Genomic DNA, 20,771 nt, shown 5'->3' on the forward strand with positions numbered 1-20,771 from the left:
GCCGAGGCCGCCCGAGACCGCCGAAGCCAGGCACCCTTCCTTCTCGTGATACGTGGCCCGAGGTGGTAAAATCCAACCTCCGCGATGCGACACCGGGATCGTAATTGCGAGCGTTTAACGTTTTGGTAGCGAAATTATCGCGATGATCTTTCGCCGGGAGAAATATAGTACGATTCGGCCGTAAAGAGGAATACGCAAATCAAGCGGCTCGCAAATTACGAATGCCGAGAAAAGTGGTCGAAAAAAATGCCATAATGTTCCAGAAAATACGGCGCCCGCACAGAGATGCACCGTACCGTGTTACGATTTAATGCAACGTCGCGCGACAACGATACGAGGCTGCCGCGGTGATACGCGAATTCCGAAACGAACGAGCTACACCGTACCTGCGTATCTCGACGGAAGAAAAGTGGCAAACCCTTTCGCAAACTTTTCAACAATTTTTATCGACGCTGCGCGTTTAGCCGATCTGGCTCGATCCCGCACCGGTGATTCCCGAACATTTCGATCGATGTGTATTATTCAAGGGTTAGTTCGCTCGGTCGACTTTCTACCGATCGATCACCGTTCCGAGTTCGGGCTCGTTCTACGACAACCCGATCCGATTGTCGCGATAATTGTCGTTAATCACGCCGATACGCGCGTAAACGTAACGAAGGTCCATTCGCGCGGTCTAATTAACGACGGTGATACAGTTCCGGTCGCGGCTCGTTCAATAAAGCCCGAGTATTCGGAAATCTATCCGTTCGATCGTCAACCGGACCGAACTTTCTACTCTCGCGAAAGATAAATGCGTTAACGAAACTTGCTTCGCTCCGTTTCATTTCCTTTTTTTTCGTTCGATGATCGCTCGTCGATCGTCCCTCCCATTTTCATTTACGATCGAAAGCGCAACGAGACCTCGAAAACAATTCGAACAGGTTTTCAGTCTCCATCCGTCCATCTATTCGTCCATCTTCTTTCCGCGAGGCCCGCGAGGCCCGCGAGGCCCGCGAGGCACGCGAGGCACGCGATGCGATGGAAATGGAAATGAAAATGGGAATCAAATGTCCTTCAAAGTTGCGATAAATGTTTTACATCGTAGCTTCTGAATACTGTATTATTGTATTGTAATACCGACGAGAAAGACCCAGAACGGAGCCGTACACGGTGGCTCGTGTCGTTTATTCGAATTACGATCGAGCGTAAAGATAGGCATTCTAAATTCCCGATTTCGCGTCAACGATACGTTTGCCCCGAGAACCTACGCAAAAGAAAACTCGGCGAGAGAGAACGCGACTCGTCGCGACTAGAGATACGTATTTATGCACGTGGACGCTCTTGAGCTGTCGAAAGTTCTTACGCGGAAATGGCGAACGGGTCAAAACCGGATCAAATTTAATCGCATCGGAACCGTACTTCCGTACTTTGCGTTTACGCGCAGACGACGCGAGCACAAGCGACGAAACGTTCGAATAAATGCAATCTTCGGTCGGAACTTTATTCACAGACGGAGGAACAAGAGGGGAAACGGCGTCTGGTTGATCGCGGTGGATCCAAGTCGGTTCGAGCGTCGGCGTGTCGCACGGCAACCTCCCGCGGTATTTATTCGCAAACGGAGGCAAGAAAGTTGGGCCAAAGGGTTGAAATAAATTTCGCGAGCGCGCGTCTACACGGTATTTCCAGTTGGACGTGCGTGAAACGAGCGATGGCCATCGGTAACCGAACGATCCCGGAGATAGGCGTCGTCGCTTGCGAATCCCTGTACGTATCGCGAAAACGACACGTGCAACGGAGGAGAGGTATACGACGCGACGGGCATTTTACGAGGCCGAATGGAAAATTCGCAGACCGAATGCCGCTAGTCGCTAGTCGAGCGCGCAACCCTGCCGAGTCGAACAACGCAATCGGACCGCTCGAGTTTCCATTTTCTAGCTCTCGATTCTCCGTTCCGATAGCTTTTTCCAACGTTCCTCCATCGTTCGTTTCGCGTACACGTTCCTCGTGTCGGCGGAAAGAATACTTCCGAAGAAGCGTGCCTTCGAAGATCTATTCTCCGTAACCGAATTTCTAATCTCGTCTCTCCGCGATTCGATCGTAGTTTCGGGCAACTCGATAAAACTCGACGCCTCTTTCTCGAGATCGAGAATCGACGAAATGCGAACCTACGATCGAAACGAGGCCGCGAAACGCGAAACGAAGCTATCCCGCGTTCCCCGCCGTTGGCTCCCTCGCGATCATCGTAAACGTTCCAGCGAATCGTGGTTCGCTAAAACCTTGACGAAACACTTGAAACTTTACTGCAAGTACAGCAAGCTGGCCGGTTTCAAGTATTTCGTGGAGCCCGAAGCGTCGTGGTTCGACAGGTAAGTTGATTCCCGTGTGAACGGGAAATTCTCTACGAGCAAATTCTGTTCCGTTTGGAAGAAGGTAACGGATTTTAATTAGACGATTTACCGGTAAAACAACCTCGGACCTTTGCATCGTAGCTCCGCGTTTCACCGAGTTGGGTCTTCGAATTTACAATCGGGAAAACTCGTTGATTAAAACCTCTTCCACGCCGTTACCGATGCTTTCTTCCCTCGATCGGAAGCGTTCGTTCCAGCGAAATTTTTCGACATTTTTAGAGTTTTCTGGACATTGCTGTACGCGATCATCGTGCCCACGATGGTTTACACGATCTACCACGGGTATCTGGACTTTGTCGAGAATCCCTGCTCCGTGAACGTGGATACGGAATACTTTCCCACGCAGAACTTGACTTTTCCAGGTAAACAAGACTCGCTCTGTTCGACGACGAAGCTTTCGTTCAAAACTTTACAATCTTCGTAATTTTGGAACAGTGGTACAATTTTTAATCGCGAGGCGAACGCGAGCACGTTTCAAAACTCGCTAATCGCTAAAGCGGCTCCTTGATTCTTCGCGACTCGTATCCACGTACCGCGTAGGTACGTATACGGGTTCATCGAAAGGGCCGAGCGATTCGATCGAGCAACACGAGTAAACCCGACTTTGCTCGTTCTTTTGGTTCGATGGGAACGCTTGCGCGCGTGCGCGATGGATCGTGTGTCCGATATATATAGTAGTACGCGAGAAAAACAATGGAAACACAGATCGTTCGCAGGTGGTAGACGTTCCTAACGCAAAATCGATTCGCGTTAAGAATTAAGGTGCCGAAGGTTCGCGGCAACGTTAAGCCGCTTTACCATATTCGAAGGGTTCGTTTTCAGGCGTGGCTGTCTGCAGCATTAACCGAATCAGTCGGGAGGCCGTCCTGGAAATGGCGAACGAAGTGTGAGGAACTTCCGGTATTAAACGAGCACGTGGGTGGTATCGTGCACTCGTGCCATTCGCGAAGAGCGTATCGCGAGCACCGGTTCGTCGGTCGCTACCAAATTATAGTACACCGCACGGATAATTTCGATCGCGGTTGACGTTGCATCGCGTGCTAACCGCACCGATACTTCGCGTTAGACTCGAACGTTAGACACCGTTGAAAATTCCATTCGAAGAACGACATCGTGAAAAATCGAGAATAAACAGTTTTCTTCCGCTATCGCAGCCACGAACGAAAGAAAAAGGAGAAACAACTCCCGCACCGAAAGGTTCCGTTTTCCTCGAGCGACTTCGAAAAGAGCGAAAGAAGCGTTCGTTACCGTTCGATACGTAAAAGCTGCACGATCGACTCAACGATTTTCTACGAGAGCCGTACCCGTATCCGTCACTGTCCAGAAGCTTGCGGCGTGTGCGTGGCTGAGATCTCGAACGATCATTTTACCCTACAGCGAAGAGAAAATTGTTACTCGAAATACTTTTCTCGCGTGCATTCCGCTTAATCGTTGGAGGCGTACAACGCTGTCACCTAACGAGTATTATTCTCTCGAATGGTCGCGACAACGCGAACATGTTCCTCCGCATCGATAAAGAAAGGTGTTCGTTAAACGCGGCCCTAATTAGCTCAGCATCGGCGAGAACTTTCATTAATATTCGGTCCGCAAGACCTACTTTGAGTTCGCTTCGAAAAAATACTCCATTAACGTACAGTGTACACTCTCGCGGGTCTAAATAATTCCGGGCCGTTGATCGATATCGTCCATTGATATCGAAACCGTGAATCCGCGGTGAATCGCGATTCGTAACCGAGGGTGAGAATAAATATAGTATCTCGTTCGTTTCTGTAATTCTATCCGCGACGGACTCTCTCGGCGATATTGCGCTCGTCGCCGCAATCTCGTCAATTTTCGTTCTACGAAAAATCGAATCTTTAATCTCGTTTCTGGTCGAAACGTTTCGAAACTTGTATCGCGTCCCTCTGTCCGCGACTGCGTTTCATTCAACGTCCTTTATCGTTTACCCGGTTCGCTCGCTGTCCGAACCGATCGTTCGCGACAGAGGTTTTTTACCGGCTGGAAAAATACGGCAATACCAGCTTTCGTTTTCAAAAATTATCCTTCAATTTCCCACGCAATTCCGCTACACCGTCAAACTATTAGAAAGACGCGAAAACGCGCGTATCGCTCGCACAAAGGATCGAACGTTTTACGATCCAACGTCTTTCCGATCAGTTTCGAGCGAAACATCACTCGTCTCTCCGTCGAAGAAATTGTCGAAACCTTTTTGCAACTGGGCGAGCTTTACGAATCCCAGATTCGGATACCGAAACGGACGTATGGAATCGATCAGCTTCTGCTACAGTTTTATAACGGCTATTACGACATCACCGAATTGTTGAAGCGCGTGAGTATCGTTCTTCTCAAGACCGCTCGTCGTCCACTCGTTGGACGGTAATTAGCGTACCGACTGAAAAATTGATCTCGAAAGCATCGCAGTGCCTCGGCGATGGTCGGACGCTTAAAAGAAAAAGGAAAAAACGTCGATTAACGGGATCGAAGGGATTTCAGGTAACGCCGCGATGCTCGGCCATACTCTCGAGATGCCGGTTCCACGACGAGGAAAAGAACTGCTCGAAAGAGTTCGAGTTCCGCAAGACGCAGGACGGATTCTGCTGTACTTTCAATTACGCCGTCAAAATGAACGACGAGGTTTCGTGAGTTTCAAAAGCATTCTCAATTTACGTACTCGAGCTGTTTCGCGTCCGTTCCGGCTACGATTACTTTTACTCGTTTCTTTCCTGTTTGCACGGTGCGTTCTCTTTCGTAGGAACGATGGCGCCGATCGAAAACTAGACCCGATGAAAGTGGAAAACTTTGGCGAAGAGAACGGCTTACTGATGTTGCTGGAACCGCTTCTAAACGATTACTTTTATTCTAAATTTCCCATCACCGGTTGGAAGGTACGCGAATACGCAAGTGCGAGTGCAAGTGCGAGTGCGAACGAGATTACAGGGCGACGAGAAGCTTTTAACAGAAATTGCGAACCGATTCCAGCGACCGCGGAGCACCGCGAATCATCGTCTACCGTCGAGTCGAGCTTAGCCTATCTCCAACGGACTCCCCGAACTTTGTAAACACCCTTTGTATTACGGATAGTCACGGTATTGTCTCCGCTCGACGACTCGTCCGTGCAGCGAACTTTATCGCGTTCGATCGAAAATCGAACAAAGCACGCCGACGAGTTAATTACCCGTTAATTGTGCCTTCGTTGCGAATCGAACGGGCCGGTGATCTCCGGCGCGAATTAATATCGAATCGCGTCGACGGCTTTCAATATTACACCCGTAAAACCGTGGAAACGTGGAAACGTGGAAACGTATCCGGAGCATGTTCGACATTGAACGGGCTAGAGATTCGGAAGCGAGGATCGCGATCGCGATCGAGATCGATCGGATACGTTCGATAATTGGCCACTGGTTGTTATTCGCGCTTACCGAGATTCCGTTTCCCAAGGAGTTTTCTCGACAGGTAACGATTTTCAATCCGCACGATTATCCGGATATGACCAGCGGCGGAGTCATCGAGATTTTCGTGCCCACGGAAACGCAGATGAACATCGAGCTACAGGGGATCGTGTCTTACGGCACCAAGAACATTCTACGGTACTCGTTGAAGCATCGGCACTGCGTGTTTCCCGAGGAGATGATCTTGGCGCACGCCACTTACACGTACAGCGACTGCATCGTCGATTGCAGGATCCAGAATATATGGGAGATCTGCAGATGCATACCGTTCTACATGCCCAATCGAGGTGAGATCCACCACCGGGCGAAAATCCCACGTCCGTCCAACTCGTACAATTCCTTCTTAGGTTCCGAATTCGAATACCGATATCTCTTTCAACCGATTCGATTTCACCGCGCGACGAAATTGCACGCGCGAACCGTATACGTCCTAAATTACACGCGAGTGTGCTACAGTAGCGCGACGCGATATCAACCAGTGCGTACACCTTTTTCGACCTTTGACTAATTTCACGCGAGAGTCATTTACCGAATAAACGCCTTTGCCCTTTGCCCTTTGCCCTTTGCCCTTTGCCCTTTGCCCTTTGCCCTTTGCCCTTTGGCCTTTGGCCTTTGCCCGTTATATTTAATAAAATTCGAGAAGATCGTGGCGCGAGGCAACGTTCACCTACACCGGAAAACATCGAATACGGTTTTAGAGCTCTCCGCGTACGCGTACGTACTTGTGTGCATAGCTATGGTATATTTATAGACGAAACGCACGTCTCGCGAGCGGTCTCGTTGCTCGATCGTTGGACGCCTCGAACGGTAGAATGCCTCGCAAGCGATAGCGCAAGGCCAAGGTCGAGCCAAAACAGATTCTCAAAGCGTTTCCCGTTCTGTGTTTTTACTTTTACACGGACCGAGCCGCGCGCAGACGAGACGCGGAAGAAGCGAGCTTCGAGAAAATCCCCCGTCCCTCTTCTTCCTAGGATTAGGAGATACGGGATCCGGCAATCTTGGCAGGAATCGTACCGCGACGTGCCGTCGCGAGCTTTCCGACGAGAGTTGCCCGTTACAAAGGATCGCACCGGGCACGCGCGGAATTAGACCGAGGAAGAGGGACGCGGTAGATCGTTGCGCGAAACCGTTCTTTACGGGGAAACTCGGATAATTTCGAGTATCCTTCGAGCCATTGTATTTTCCCCTCTTCGAATAAATCCGTTCCATCGGTGATCGCTACAGCGATTCGAACGATTCAACGAATCCTCTTTGCTCGCTGCTTTTCAGATCGCAAGAGGGTCTGCAACTTGGAAGACGGGCCCTGCTTGGCGCTGCACGAATGTAAGCAATCCTTCCGGCGTATATTACGAAACACGCGAGCCACGCCCTACCAATTGACCCATCCGAGTCCGATTCTACGATAGTCGCGGGAATCGAATCTAAATCCGTTTAAATGAAAACGTAATAAAAATACGCGAACGAACCAACGTACCAAGTATCGTATGTCTATTTACGTACAACGAGTTGCTCGCGCTTTTTCCTCCGATTTTTCGACTCTTTTTTAAATTCCAGCCAAATGGTACTCGCCCACACCTTACGCGAATCTGCGCAGCGTCGATGTCGCGAACGTCACGGAAACGTTGGTTTGCAACGATTGCTATCCCGAGTGCAACGACGTGACCTACAATGCAAAGATATCCGAATCGCATCTGAGTCCTGGTCGCCACGAAACCAAGCTACTGTGAGTATCGCGCCAGAGAATTTAACATCCACGCTTCGTAAGTCGGCTAATTGGTCGTGTTCGAACGATTCCAAGGGACGGCGTCCCGCTTGCGAATCAAAGCACCGTGCACGTGTACTTCAGCCGTCCCGTTACGATAAAGTTGAAGCAAGACGTGGTCAATCATTGGTACGAACTTCTGAGTAAGTAAAGTGTAACATTTTCTCGGGTCCGTTCGACGAGATTCGAATTTTTTCGGCACTCGGTGAAAAACAACGATCGGGATGCAAAGGATTCCGTTGCGTAACGTAGGATTCGTAGCGTAAAGTTTCCGCGCGAATGTAATCTGTTGCCTCGAGCCAGAAGAAATAAAAGCGCAACGAAACTCCTCGCTACGAGTTGATCCATTATATTACGGACACACACGGCCCGGGTACGCGTTACAAGTGGTGTAATGCACTCGGGATAAAGGACTTACCATCTTTTGTTACGAGAATCCGTCTACACCGTGGAACGCACCAAAGCGGAACGTTTTTCCGACGCGACGCGACGCGACGCGACGCGACGATGTGCATAATTTTGCGTCTGCGTAACAGAAAAATACGAGCACTCTTCTTACGTGGTTAACAGCATTTTAGATACGCAAATTCGATGTAAATTGTAACGTTGAATAAAAAACGGGAGATTTCGCCTCCTCCTCCTTCGCGTCCGAGGGATTATAATTGTAAAAATGTTCGTCCAGGCGAGCGGTTCTCAGCTGCCCCGGACAACGCGAGTGGGAAAACGTTTTCCAAGTGCGGGAAGGTAAAAGTAAAATGTTCGTCTAATATTTTCCAGGCGAGGCTAGCGGCATCGGCGGCATCTTTATCGGTTTCAGCCTCATGGCCATCGTGGAGTTTGGTTATTTCGTCGGGCTTTTCGTCTTGGAGTTTTTAAAGGGACCAACTTCTTCCCCCGACGGCATCGGAGATCGAAACGAACGTAAACGGCCAACGCTGCGAACAATTTATTGGAACGAGTTGTATCCGAAGACGGAACCCGCCACGATGACGAACCAGCCCGATCGAATTCGCGGCAAATATTAACGTTATCCTAAACGTTTATTCGTGGAACGAAGATCGAAGAAACCCGTTCGTGTATTATTTTTCATTCACGACTCGTAACACGATCGAACACACCGTAGATGTACGATACGTACTATATACGCGTGCACGTACGCGTACGCGCGAAACGAGTACGTTTTCCCCTTGCGTAAAGAGCGCGTACCTATATTTTACTCGCCGACTCGGTCACCCTGTACACGGAAACGGATAATAACGATAATAATAATAATAATAATAATAATAATAATAATAATAATAATAATAATAATAATAATAATAATAATAATAACAACGTTGCGCGAAAATCGCGAATACGTGTAGAGATAGTTGGAAAAATCTATGTACGATATTGTAAAAAAAATTCGAGATCGATAATCGTATGGCCATTTGAATCGTTTGTCGGTTTACGTTGTAAATTTGGAGAAAAAGAACGAATACGCGACAAAGACACGAATACGTTGAAGGCGTATCTTCCAGAAATATGTATTAGCCGTCCTCGTCGTTTCTTTCCCTCGGGATACCGTAGAAGGAGATCCCGCAATCTGCGTGGAATGGTCGCGCACCGTGTTGCACCGTAAGCTCGCGAGCTTTCTAACGAGACTTTGCCACGGGTTAGCTTAAACCGTTAAAGCGGATCGCGCCAGGCGTGGCGCGGAAAAGCGAGAGAAAAGGACGCGGTCGACTGGAAACAATTTCTAATAAAAAATTTCTGTCTCGAACACGCGCGCGATCCACTCCGATGCAAAATGTTCGACGGTCGTTAAAATTTGCCACAATTTCTTAAAGATTCGACGAACCTTCTTAAGATTTAATGAAATCTCACGTATCTTAAAAATTTAATAAAGCACGTTAGTTAATATCGATGAAACTGGCCGACATGGCACCAGTTATGAAAGGAAAACTTTAATAAAACCCGTCGAGAAGAACGAGTTTAATCAAATTTCTTGGCACAAGGTGAAATATTAACGCGCGTTTCCCGAAGATGCGTTTACGAAAGAATCGTATCTACGAATTTCCACATTAATTTGTACGTACATAACCGTACATACATACGTGATCTATATTTTAGATTCGTCCCGGAAAGCGACGTCGCGCGCCCAAACTCCGATCTTTCAGGCAGCGTCCCTATCAACATCGTGTAGTCGTATCGATTAACGAAAAAAAAAATCGATATCGCGCATCAACGTTGATCGTAGCACGTGGGTGTAACGCGACTTGGAAACGTCTATCGCGTCGTAAAACTTAAAGGGACTGGAATTCTTAACAACGAACGAAATTGGAACAACTCGACGCGATTTCTTCCGTTTTATTTGTACACGTTGGCTGACGTTTCTTTACTCGATAAAGGACGTCTTATCAAAGGATCTCTAATTAATCCTGCACTCGTGCAACAAATCGAGGTAAATACTGCACAATTTATTAGCGCTTTGTTCACCCACGTTCTCGTGGGATCCACGACGAGTAATATATAATATAATCGGACGTTGAGTTATAGTTTTACGAACGCGTACATAAGTTTCGAAATCTCATCGCGCGAAGCTGTACGTTTCGTTTTGTCAAATTTGCATCCAACGCTCTCCGCTGTCGACGAAATAAAGTTTCCGCCTTCTCGAATCCATCGATTCGAATCGGTAACGCAGCTCTCGTTTAACGGTAGAGTTTCCAAGAACGTGTCGTCGAGCGAATACAATTGGGAAGATCAAAGTCGACACTCTTTCGAGTCTTGAATTTGTACCCTGAAAGTGGCGACAGGAAGAGAATGTATAACGTTTCCGTAGGATTCGCTGACGGTATTGTTATGAAACTCGATCGTTTCAACGCGGTCTCGAGGTTTCGAGAGGATCGGCTTGCAAGCCGAGAAGCGGACCAAGAGGAAATTCATCGCAAACGGGCGACCTACCGACGTGAATTATTGCCGCCTTCGAAACCCCGTGGAGAGTTTCGTGGAAATTGATATCGATATCTTCTAATTGTTGCTCGAGCATCAGGACGCGTCGTTCTCTTTCTCTCTCTCTCTCTCTCTCTCTCTCTCTCTCTCTCTCTCTCTCTCTCTCTCCCTTTATCCTTCCCTTTCTCTTTGAACGATATTCAATTTATCGAGGAAAAATTCGCGACGAACGCAACGTATCCTTCTTTCGCTACCGAGCAACGATTTCAATGTTCTCTCGGCCGAGTGGGACAATTTCGAGACTCTTTCGGTCGTTAATCGAGCACACGTCCTCTCGTTCCGCGTTACTCTCGTGTACGATAAACTATATAATTTTCAACCAGTCGTTATCGATTACGGTTGCGTTGTTCGATGTTCCCGTTTGGATACGGTCGGTTCACTGTCGACGGCTGACCAGTGACCGATCCGTTCTACCGAAGTTAACGCGACGCGACGCGTGCCTGCGTTTCGAAAAAAAAAAACAAACGAACGACACCTGCGGAACGCGCCGAAATGCTATAGCTTGTAACAGATTTATCGAGCAAGGTAGGCAGTTGGGTCGCTATTATTTCGAAACAGAACCGACAACGACTTCCCGGAATTTTTGTTCGGAAGGTTCCAGGTTGCGTTACCGCGTCGACGGACCGATCAAATCGATCCGTTTCCGTGACGTTAGTTCCATTCGATTCCCGACGATCCGCCGAATACCGCGGCCCGATATCCTTAAACGCGTGCTCGCGGCAAAAATAAAAGCGGCGCGTTCGCACGGACGAATTTGAAAAGAAAAAAGAAAACCGAAATTGTCGAAGCGCGTACACCCGGGACTCGTGGCGGTCCAATTTTCACCGTTGGCCTTCCGCGCGAATTAACGGGTTTCCGTTCGCGTTTCTCGTAACGATCGAAACGATTTCTCGGAAGAACGGTAGGTACGCGCAACACACGTGACTCGTTTCGAACCCTCGTACATCGAACGTGCCGTTCTTTCCTACGAATTTTGTAAATGCGTGTAAATGCGCCGAACAGTCCGCGTCGGATCGCTCCGCCGGCGCGGAAGGAAAACGAACGGTGGAGCGATACACGCGCGCAGTTACATCGATTTCCACAAAGCTGCACGGAACAACAAAGGGTTACGTGGAAACGTGCAGTTCCCGTTCCACGAATTATCGCTCGGTCCGATCTAATACCCAACCGACGTGGTTTCAGGAAACAAAGCCTTGACGGACCGTTGCTAATTATCGATTCGAGCTGGGCTTCGATTCGCCCAACGGCAAGTAGCACGAACACGGCTCGGTCGGACGATTCCGTTCTTCGATCTTTCGCACGAGTATCTTTCGAAGCGATACCGAGCGCGTCGGTGATCGTCGGTGATCGTCGGTGATCGTCGGCGATTGTTATTGTTCGCCACTCGCGACGATATTCGTTAATATTTAAATCGCGAAGGCGGCACGAGCCAGTCGGAGACGTTCGCGTATCGACGATAGAAGGGTCGAGTCTTCGATAGGAGGGAAAACGCTCGAGTCTCGAAGATTCGATTAACCTCGTGTAAACTTGATCCAATTTACGTGCACTCGGTCGTCCGTCCCTCTCGGCCGGCCAACCCCTGTCCGTGTTGCGAGGTTGCAGCCGACGCCCACTCCGCTCGTAACGGATTCCCTGGACGTCACGGACGACGAACAACGTATTTTCATAACGAGACGGACACGTGTACGCAACACGATGTGCGTCGTAGCGCGTTTCGAACGACCTACCGTGCGATACCGTCGGATTAGCGAGTAAAGAGATCATTCCAGTCACGAAGCTGCCACCTGACGAAGTTCTCAACATTTTACGAGCTCGATAACTGGCTACAGGGGAAGTTCAAGGCCAGTCGGTCGGCCCGATAATCCGCCTCGTCTACCGCTCGACTCGCTCCTTGAACAAACGTTCTCGTTTATCCCTATTTATTTCTTCCAATTGTGTTCCCTTTGCGACGAAACTGGACGAGGATAATTTAATTCTCGATCCGTTAACGGAGTAGGACGAGTTCACTCGGTCGTGTGAAAATGCAGCGACCGAAGAAACTTAACTCGTCGCGAAACTTTCGTAATTACATCGGTACAGGTAAGAGTCAACGCGTCGACGAAGATTAATGTTTTAAAACGAAGACGTCGCACTTGACAGGAGAATATATTCGATTGTTTCTCCGCGTACCTATGGAATAACGATAATTGGAAGAAGAAGAAGAAGAAGAAGAAGAAGAAGAGGAGGAGGAAGAAGCAGTAGCAACAACAGCAACAGCAACGACTCTATTCGTTTTCGTTTCGTTTCGTTTCGTTTCGTTTCTACAGTTTCGTGAAAATTCGCTATCGTTTTCGATACGAAAGTTTCGAAAGACGGGGTATACGTTTTGCATACGTATCCGCGATCGAAAGAAACCGTAACCTTCCAACGGTAGCGCAAATAGCCGACCGTGCGTGAGATAAACGAGTTTCAACGGTAATTGAACGATGCAAGATACGCGACCTTCTCGAAGTCGAATCGCGCATGCGACTCGTGCACCGAGAAACCTCGCTGCGCACAGTCGTCGAATTAATCCTGCCGGTGCATCGTCGCGTAACCGTAATCATCGAAGGTCCGTAATTCGTTCGTAGTGCGTTCGAAAGGGGGAGGGGACCGAGTCGAAAATATAATATCGAACCGAATCGTACGGGTTTCCGATTTCGAGAAGAAAGTCTTCGACGAAAAAAGTTGCGAGTCTCGAGCCCTTCTTTTCCGTTTCTCCCTTCCCGTTGTATATTTGTCGCGATTACGAGGAAAGTAATTTACCGAACGACATTGTGCACGATAAGTTGGAATTTCTAATTTTCTCGCATCGTTACCGTTGGAGCAACGCTTCGTTCGTTCCACGTTGCGCGAACCCATTGTACCTATTCCGAGTTGTTTCCGCGAACGATCGCGGCTAATTGAATTTGCGATTTTCCTAGGATTCGAAGCGTGTACGCAGTTATGCGAATACCTCCACGGAAATTTGACCTTTCGTTCCTCGCGATCTCGTTACACGGACGATGACTACAAGGAACGGAGAAACGTCGACCGTAAACCCGCAACAAAGAGGAAAACTCGCCGTTTCGTACGGATGGGTTTCACCGATTCAACGTAAACGTTCCGCGCGATCGAGCTGCCTCGGAACATTAATAAAATACTTCAAGCTGTATTGCAAACATTCCAGTTTGGTAGGCCTCAAGTGTTTCGCGGAAGATCGAGCAACGTGGTTCGACAGGTAAATTGAAATTCGCGGAGAGAAATTCACACGAACGACGTACGCGTTACGACCGATGGTTCTTCGATGCGCTATTCGCCGCGACGAATATTAGAAACGAGCCGAGGGAAAAGCCGACGAAACGCGATCGAGCGACTCTCGCAACGCGATTTCGGTAACGAACGGGTTTCTCGTTTCTCGTTTCTCGTTTCTCGTTTCTCGTTTCTCGTTTCTCGTTTCTCGTTTCTCGTTTCTCGTTTCTCGTTTCTCGTTTCTCGTTTCTCGTTTCCCGTTTCTCGTTTCCCGTTGAGGAAAGTAGTCGACTCATTTTACGACAACTTTTACCCATTACTTTTTAGAGGAGTTCGAACGCGTTCAACGACGCAAACGACCTAACGCGTTTTACGCTCTACGGATAAAGTCTCGCAAAGTTCGCCATTTCCACCCTCGAGCGAGATTCCTTTACGCGGTGCTAGACAGATTTGAAACGTTAACGTTCGATACCGTCGTAGACGAAACAGCCGCCAATCCGGCCGTCCAACCGTCGATCTACAATTTCGAGGAATATTTTCAGACTTTTGTGGACCATCGCGTACACGTGTACCATATTCCTGGTGGGACTTTTTTCTTTGATGAGTTACGTAGAGTACATCGATACGCCCGTAACGACCACAGCCGAGGCGGATCTTTACCCCACCGAACACTTGGAGTTCCCAGGTACGTGTTCGAATACGACGATTCAACTCCGCGAACGGCGGAACCTTCGTTAAACGAAATTACACGTATCGCGTACAACTTCTCTCGAAGTGAAAAATCCGAGGCCAGGGAAAAGATTTCGAGCTCACCGACGATAGGCCGGTTGATTTTCGAACGAAAAGAAATATTCTTCCATCGTACGATTCGAGCCGTATTCGACAACGACCGAACGTTGCGTCGCGTGGTCCGAACCCGACGAGAAGTCCAAATTTCGTTGCGACCTCGAAAAAACGGTCGTTTTATTTCGATTCGGAGATTCGTTTACGTCCAATCCGGTCAATTTAACGATTCGACCGCCGTTGAAGTCGAACCGTTCCGCGAGCTCTAATTTTCTGCACTTCCAGGCGTCGCTATCTGCAGCATTAACAGAATGAGTCTTCGAAAGGCGACGGAACTGGCGACAGAAATGTGAGGAACAGCCGGGAATTGAATAAACACGAGTTCGCGAACAGTGAGAAAGCACCACAGCTTTCAGGATTGCGGGAGATCGCAATTGAACGAGGCCGGTTTAACCCGTCGTTTTCACCGGCGATGCAGAAAATTGCACTACACGGATTATTTCGATAATTGCGCTTGAAAAGTGTGACCTCACCGTAGCCCAATCGCTTCGACGATCACCGCGAACGCGTTCGTTATCGGTTCACCGTGAACCCGTGTTCGTCGTTTGAGAATCGCGACGCGATAGTTAACGCGTACTTGTCGATTCGCGTGCACTATCAACGAACACCAACTTGTACAATTGGTTTCGAGCAATTCGATGGAGCATCGATCATCCATTCGCAAGGATTCGTTGATACGGCCGACTTAAAATTTCCTACGATCGAATACGTTTTTGCAGTTTCTTTTCGTCGAATTACGTACCTCGAATTCAAGCACACTTTTACGTCACGCTTGCTAAGATTATTTCGAAGAACTAGCTTTCTAAGAATCGATCGCAATCGAATCGAAAGCAATTCAGCGATTTTCTTTCGTTCGGAATCAGATACGACGCCAAGATTTCCAACTCGTCTCTCGACGAAACCCTCGGAACGCTTTGGATGCTCGGTGATTTTTACCAATCACCGTACGCAAAGACCGACGATTACACCGAAATAACTAAACTTCTCTCGAAGCTCTACGGTTACGATTACGATATCGTGAACGTTATGAAGCGCGTGAGTAGCGTTAAGCGTATATCGAGTAGTCGCATTCCTCGACTACCGAACGTTCCACGTTCTCGGATTGTTCGCGTTCGAGGTAAACCGAGTTAACGACGCGAACGAATTTTCAGTTGACGCCAGAATGCTCGGATATGCTTGTGTTCTGTTACTTTCTAAACGAGAAGCAAAACTGCTCGGACATATTTACGGTGAGCCAAACGGAGGATGGATTCTGTTGCACTTTCAATTACATCCCGGAAAGGAACGACGCGCTCGAGTAAGTTGCCGGTAAATCTCCACGAGACCGAACGATATTTAACTACTATTTTTAGTTACTCGTTTACCAATATTTCAACAGGGCGCGTCGTATACAAAATGTGGGCGAAACGAACGGGTTGAGATTGGTGATGGATCCAATTTTGGACGATTACTTTTACCCTATTCTGCCCACCATTGGCTGGAAGGTAATTCTCCCGACAATACGAGATATTGTTCGCGAAAATGATCCCCGATCGTTGTTCCTCGAACGTTCACCGATACCGTGTTCACCGTGTTCACCGTGTTCGCTTCCGTCGTTCGGGCAGAGCGATCGATTAAAATCGGTACCATCTCCGCAAATTCGTCGCTTCGCGAAACAACCGCGGAACGACCAATTTTCTTCTTCCCCAACGTATCGCTCGGAACCGCGCAATTCCGTGCCCCTAATCGCGTTCTTTTTTCGCCCTTGGTTATCAACGATTATCGCATTTTGTGGCGCGAACGTCTGCCGATAAAAAGCCAGCAAAAGTCATTAGCGGCACGGTACAACATTTCCCTGTGTATTGTAAAAACCGTGACCCAGCGTTGCAACCCGGTTAGACCGATGCTGCGTTTTTCTCGATTCTTTTTTCCTTTCTCCTTCTCTTTCTCTTTCTCTTTCTCTTTCTCGCGAATCAACTTTTGTCGAAAGATTCGGGAGATATACGAATACATAGTAGAAATACTATACGAGTATAGTAGAATAGAACGACGTACCGTTAAACGAATTCTCCTTCTCGGGGCTTCGTTTCGATAAACTCTTGCCGAGGATATTTGGAAACGGCAAGGAAAAAAGCAGCGGGATGCTTTATGCACCGTGTTCCCTTTCAAACACGGTACGCGAAAGATCCGTTACGTCTGACGAAATAAACGGTAATTGCGTTCTTCGTCAAAGGTTTTCGTTGCTCGCGCACACATTCCGTACGCGTAAATGCATTCGAAAAATCTTCGCGCGGCCCTCGAAACACGATTCGTTTCACCGTGCGTTCGTTGCCTTTCGAAACGGAGGAAAGCTGGCTACGCTCGTGTCTTTTCGTAGAAATATTTCACCCACCGATAGATTTTCTATACCGAATCTACCATTTTAATCCCCGTTAATTTCGTTGTTCGTTGTAATTTTTCAAACGAAAGAATCTATTTATTTTTTCTTTCTTTTCCTCGGGCGAGAAATATTGCCTGCATCGATGCGATCAGCGCCGCAATTGGGTCCGAATCGATATCGATCGGTACGAACGGAGTGTAAATCTGGTAACTCGACGAACTTGGCAAAGAGGAAAGAACACGACGCGTAGCGCGATACACCGCGTGCCACCAATGGTTGAAAATTTACTCGTTCGTACGTATTCGGCAGGTAATGATATTCGATCCCTACGATTTCCCTGAAACGAGCAGCGGCGGCGTGGTACAGTTTCTACTCTCCCCGTTGGTCGAAAAGTACGTGGAACTGGACACAGTTGGGCTGCGCAGTAGCGATAAAATTCGATCGTATCCCGTTGGAAAACGCGGATGCTATTTTCCAGACGAGAGACCATCGATTTACGCGACTTACACCATCAGCGATTGCATACTCGCCTGCAAGATGGACGATATATGGGAGAGCTGCAATTGCAGACCGTTTTTCTACCCCCGTTCACGGTCCACGCAACGTTAGTAAACAAACCGTGGCTCGAATTAGCGGTAGCTCGAAACCGAGCTTTCTTACCTCGAGACTACCAACAGAGACTACGCGGTAGTTGTTGCTAGTTTCGCGTTACACCAATGTCGGAACAATCCAAGAAACGAAACATTAGAGAAAGTCATTTTATAGAGATCAACGTTGGAAAAGGAACAAACGAACCGAGACAACGACCAACTTCGATGAAAATCTTTCGACGCGTTTTCGCTTACGCGAGTTTAACAATTTTACACGAAAAACAATTTAACGCTTCGCGGCACACCTTTCGCGTTACACTTTCGAGAGACCAAAGAATTCTACGATACAGTTTTCCTTTTCTTCGTTGTTTAGGCTCCAACAAGACTTGCACCACCGAGGACATACCATGTTTGACAAAATACACGCGTAAGCAACCGTTACCTTAATAATTACACTATCGATCATCGAGAAACGACAACCCGTTATCCCAATCTCGATACTCCGATGCTACAATATTCAACAACGGTATTCCAGATAAAAGACGTTACATCGTACCCTACCCGGAAAAAGCATTACACTCTTTGATAAATAATAGCCGAACGCTCTATTGTCGCAACTGTTATCCTTCGTGCGAGGACAACACTTATATAGCCAAAAGTTCAGTATCTCATCTGGAACCGGGTTATTTCGGAACGACCTTACTGTAAGCGAAACGTTTAATGATTTTGGAAGTCGAATTAAACCGTTAACCGAATTCTCTTCCTTCCGCCCCCCCCCCCCCCCCCCCCATAATCTCTAGCCACCACGTGAACGTAACGAACCACAGTATACTTCATATCTATTTCGGAAAAATTGGAACCGTTTATCTGAAGCAAGACGAAAGCTACCGATGGTACGAGTATTTGAGTGAGTATAGTTCGTTTCGTGGTAAAAAAAAAAAGCAATCTTGGTTTCTCTTATTCCCGTCTACGCGATTACGTTGATCCATAATAAAACGCAAAATATTTTCCCTTACTTGTTCGTGGTTCCGGACGCCATGTGCAATGATGGTCGATCCTCTCGATCGCATTTTCGATGAACAAACACTTCGAATGCTTCGAAAACTAAACACGGTTCGAGTATTCTTCGTCTCGTTGTTGCTTGCACAAAAATCACAAAAATCACAAAAATCACAAAAAGGCACGATATCGTGTACGCGTTTTCAATGTAACAGAAACGACGAAAAGAGATCGAGTGTTTTTTCCCGCGATTATCCTATTTATAGTGGTTAGGGACGAGATCGAGACAATACGAACGCCGAGACGAAAGACGGGTCTCGATTGGCGGGGAGCCGGAATCTTCCGACGGTCGTTCGTTCCTTCGAAGCTGGTACGATTGATGCTCGCAGGTTACACCCGATCGCGTTACTCGTCCGTTCCCGTACCGATCTAGACTCGCCTTTCTTTTTCATCGACGACCCAATCGGTGACTCGAAACGAAAATTAAGCGTCGCGAATCGCACGATACATCGACTTTCGATATCGATCGATACCAGTATCGCGCAATACCAACCGTATAAACGCGTGTATCTAGCTAATCGATTGTCGATACTTTCGCGTCGATCTCGAAACTATTTTATATAAAATGATATTTCTTTTTTATCTGGTAAATTATCCGGTATCGATAATATCGATACGTTATTAGTTTCGTTATTATCTTTGGCCAATACGTTCCTTTTCGTTCAATTTGATACGATTTCTAAGGAATCGTTGTACCGACTCGATTTTTTGAAAGAACGTTGCTTTACAGGCGACATCGGCGGCATATGCGGATTCTTTGTAGGCTTCAGCCTGATCAGCGTCATGGAAGTCGTTTATTTTAGTATGCTCTTTCTATCGGAGCTTTTGGAGCCTGAACGTGATCCCGTAACTATAAGGGAAGATGAAAGTCCCCGTGAGCAACCTTCGATACGAGCCGTCTACTGGAACGAATTATTTCCACGTTCGAGAATCGGTGCGGAAGAACTTAAACGAAACGATGATCTATTCTAAATGTTTCGCACTTACCCATAATTTTGCTTTTACATATATACCTATCTTGCCGATTACAATAAAAATTTTACGATTACAATTTTGATTTCTTCGCTACCGTCCAAATGTTCCCTACATTTTCCCAACAGAACTACTTCGTTCGCTCGAATATTATCTACGAATATCTCACAACTGACTTCTTTTATCAACGAACACACTTACGAAATTAACAAACTGACAAAATTTCTAACATTTTTCGCGTACGAACCGCAACTGCATCGTTTCACTTCGAAACCCAAAGATCTAACCTCATTTCCGTTGATAGAACTCTTGGTAATAAAAATCGCTGGACACGACGGAGTTTCCGATATTCGACAAATTTCAATTTCGCGGGAACAATTTGCCAAACTTGGACTCGAGCGTCCGATGGAAGATCGATATAACTTCGAACCGCAAGAAGAATGTAGTCCCAAAGTGTTTCCGTAACTTTTCCATCCGAAGGCGGGAAAGAAAGAAGACAATGCTTACGATGTCTTACGATCACGTCGAGAGGATAGAGGGTGTTATTATCGACCAAGTATAAGACGGCTCTTGCATCGAATGGAAGACGATGCCACCACGAACGAGATATAGGATAGACGGCACATTCAACGAAACTTTCTATTCTACGATTTTCTACGTTTTGCAGCTCACCGATCAATTTAGCGTCACATCCAACTTCTTCTTCGTTTCGAAACGTTGACTCCGCGAACTATTTTCGATCGAACCACCAAAGTCGGTACGAGTAGCGAACGTAGAGAACTCGTCCCGTGACCCATCGTTCGTAATCCTATTGTATTCTAACAAGTGCCTCCACCTGTCGGGACCCCCTCGAACCAACGAAGCGTAAAATACGACAGAAGTTAACCTCCACTTTATGAAAAATCGTCGATTCACGTTTGAAAACGTTTAATATTGGACCTAATAAAGAATGAAAAAATTACAAATTTTTCGAAATTTTTTAAAACTTTTCCAAACTTTTCGACCGCAAATGGTCTTAACGAGTGGCGATCGTACTACGAAACAATAATACTATAGACGAGTTTTCTACGTTTACTACCCTTACCGTTATCGGTGATTCGATTGAAAATA

General features: G+C 47.4%; 2 protein-coding genes across 2 annotated transcripts; both read left to right on the forward strand.

Moving 5' to 3' along the window:
• The first annotated feature begins 1,304 nt into the window (after nt 1-1,304).
• Nucleotides 1,305-8,877, forward strand: LOC143151829 (uncharacterized). Its single transcript, XM_076321271.1, has 15 exons — nt 1,305-1,448; nt 1,490-1,743; nt 2,235-2,345; nt 2,607-2,807; nt 2,928-3,106; nt 3,210-3,273; nt 3,542-3,777; nt 4,545-4,646; nt 4,714-5,026; nt 5,140-5,272; nt 5,841-6,123; nt 7,106-7,159; nt 7,391-7,559; nt 7,635-7,741; nt 8,376-8,877. The coding sequence occupies exons 1-15, from the start codon at nt 1,305-1,307 to the stop codon at nt 8,621-8,623; spliced, it is 2,598 nt and encodes an 865-aa protein (XP_076177386.1). The 3' UTR covers nt 8,624-8,877.
• A 4,265-nt stretch (nt 8,878-13,142) lies between these two features.
• Nucleotides 13,143-19,688, forward strand: LOC143151830 (pickpocket protein 28-like). The gene is given in 11 exon segments (XM_076321272.1): nt 13,143-13,179; nt 13,532-13,827; nt 14,381-14,523; nt 14,907-14,970; nt 15,545-15,716; nt 15,833-16,165; nt 17,350-17,612; nt 18,004-18,057; nt 18,101-18,334; nt 18,431-18,537; nt 19,420-19,688. Coding segments are annotated over 10 exon segments (1,827 nt in total). The 5' UTR covers nt 13,143-13,179; nt 13,532-13,612; the 3' UTR covers nt 19,662-19,688.
• Nucleotides 19,689-20,771: the final 1,083 nt, after the last annotated feature.

The sequence above is a fragment of the Ptiloglossa arizonensis genome, chromosome 10 (assembly GCF_051014685.1).
Source record: "Ptiloglossa arizonensis isolate GNS036 chromosome 10, iyPtiAriz1_principal, whole genome shotgun sequence".
Classification (NCBI taxonomy): domain Eukaryota; kingdom Metazoa; phylum Arthropoda; class Insecta; order Hymenoptera; family Colletidae; genus Ptiloglossa; species Ptiloglossa arizonensis.

What these genes read in the sequence shown, in the direction of transcription:
- LOC143151829 (XM_076321271.1), top strand. Translation starts at nt 1,305, where the DNA reads ATGCACGTGGACGCTCTTGAGCTGTCGAAAGTTCTTACGCGGAAATGG. An exon ending in GAAGCGTCGTGGTTCGACAG is followed by an intron (nt 2,346 to 2,606) that starts GTAAGTTGATTC and finishes CGACATTTTTAG; the next exon opens with AGTTTTCTGGACATTGCTGT. An exon ending in CTGGAAATGGCGAACGAAGT is followed by an intron (nt 3,274 to 3,541) that starts GTGAGGAACTTC and finishes CCGCTATCGCAG; the next exon opens with CCACGAACGAAAGAAAAAGG.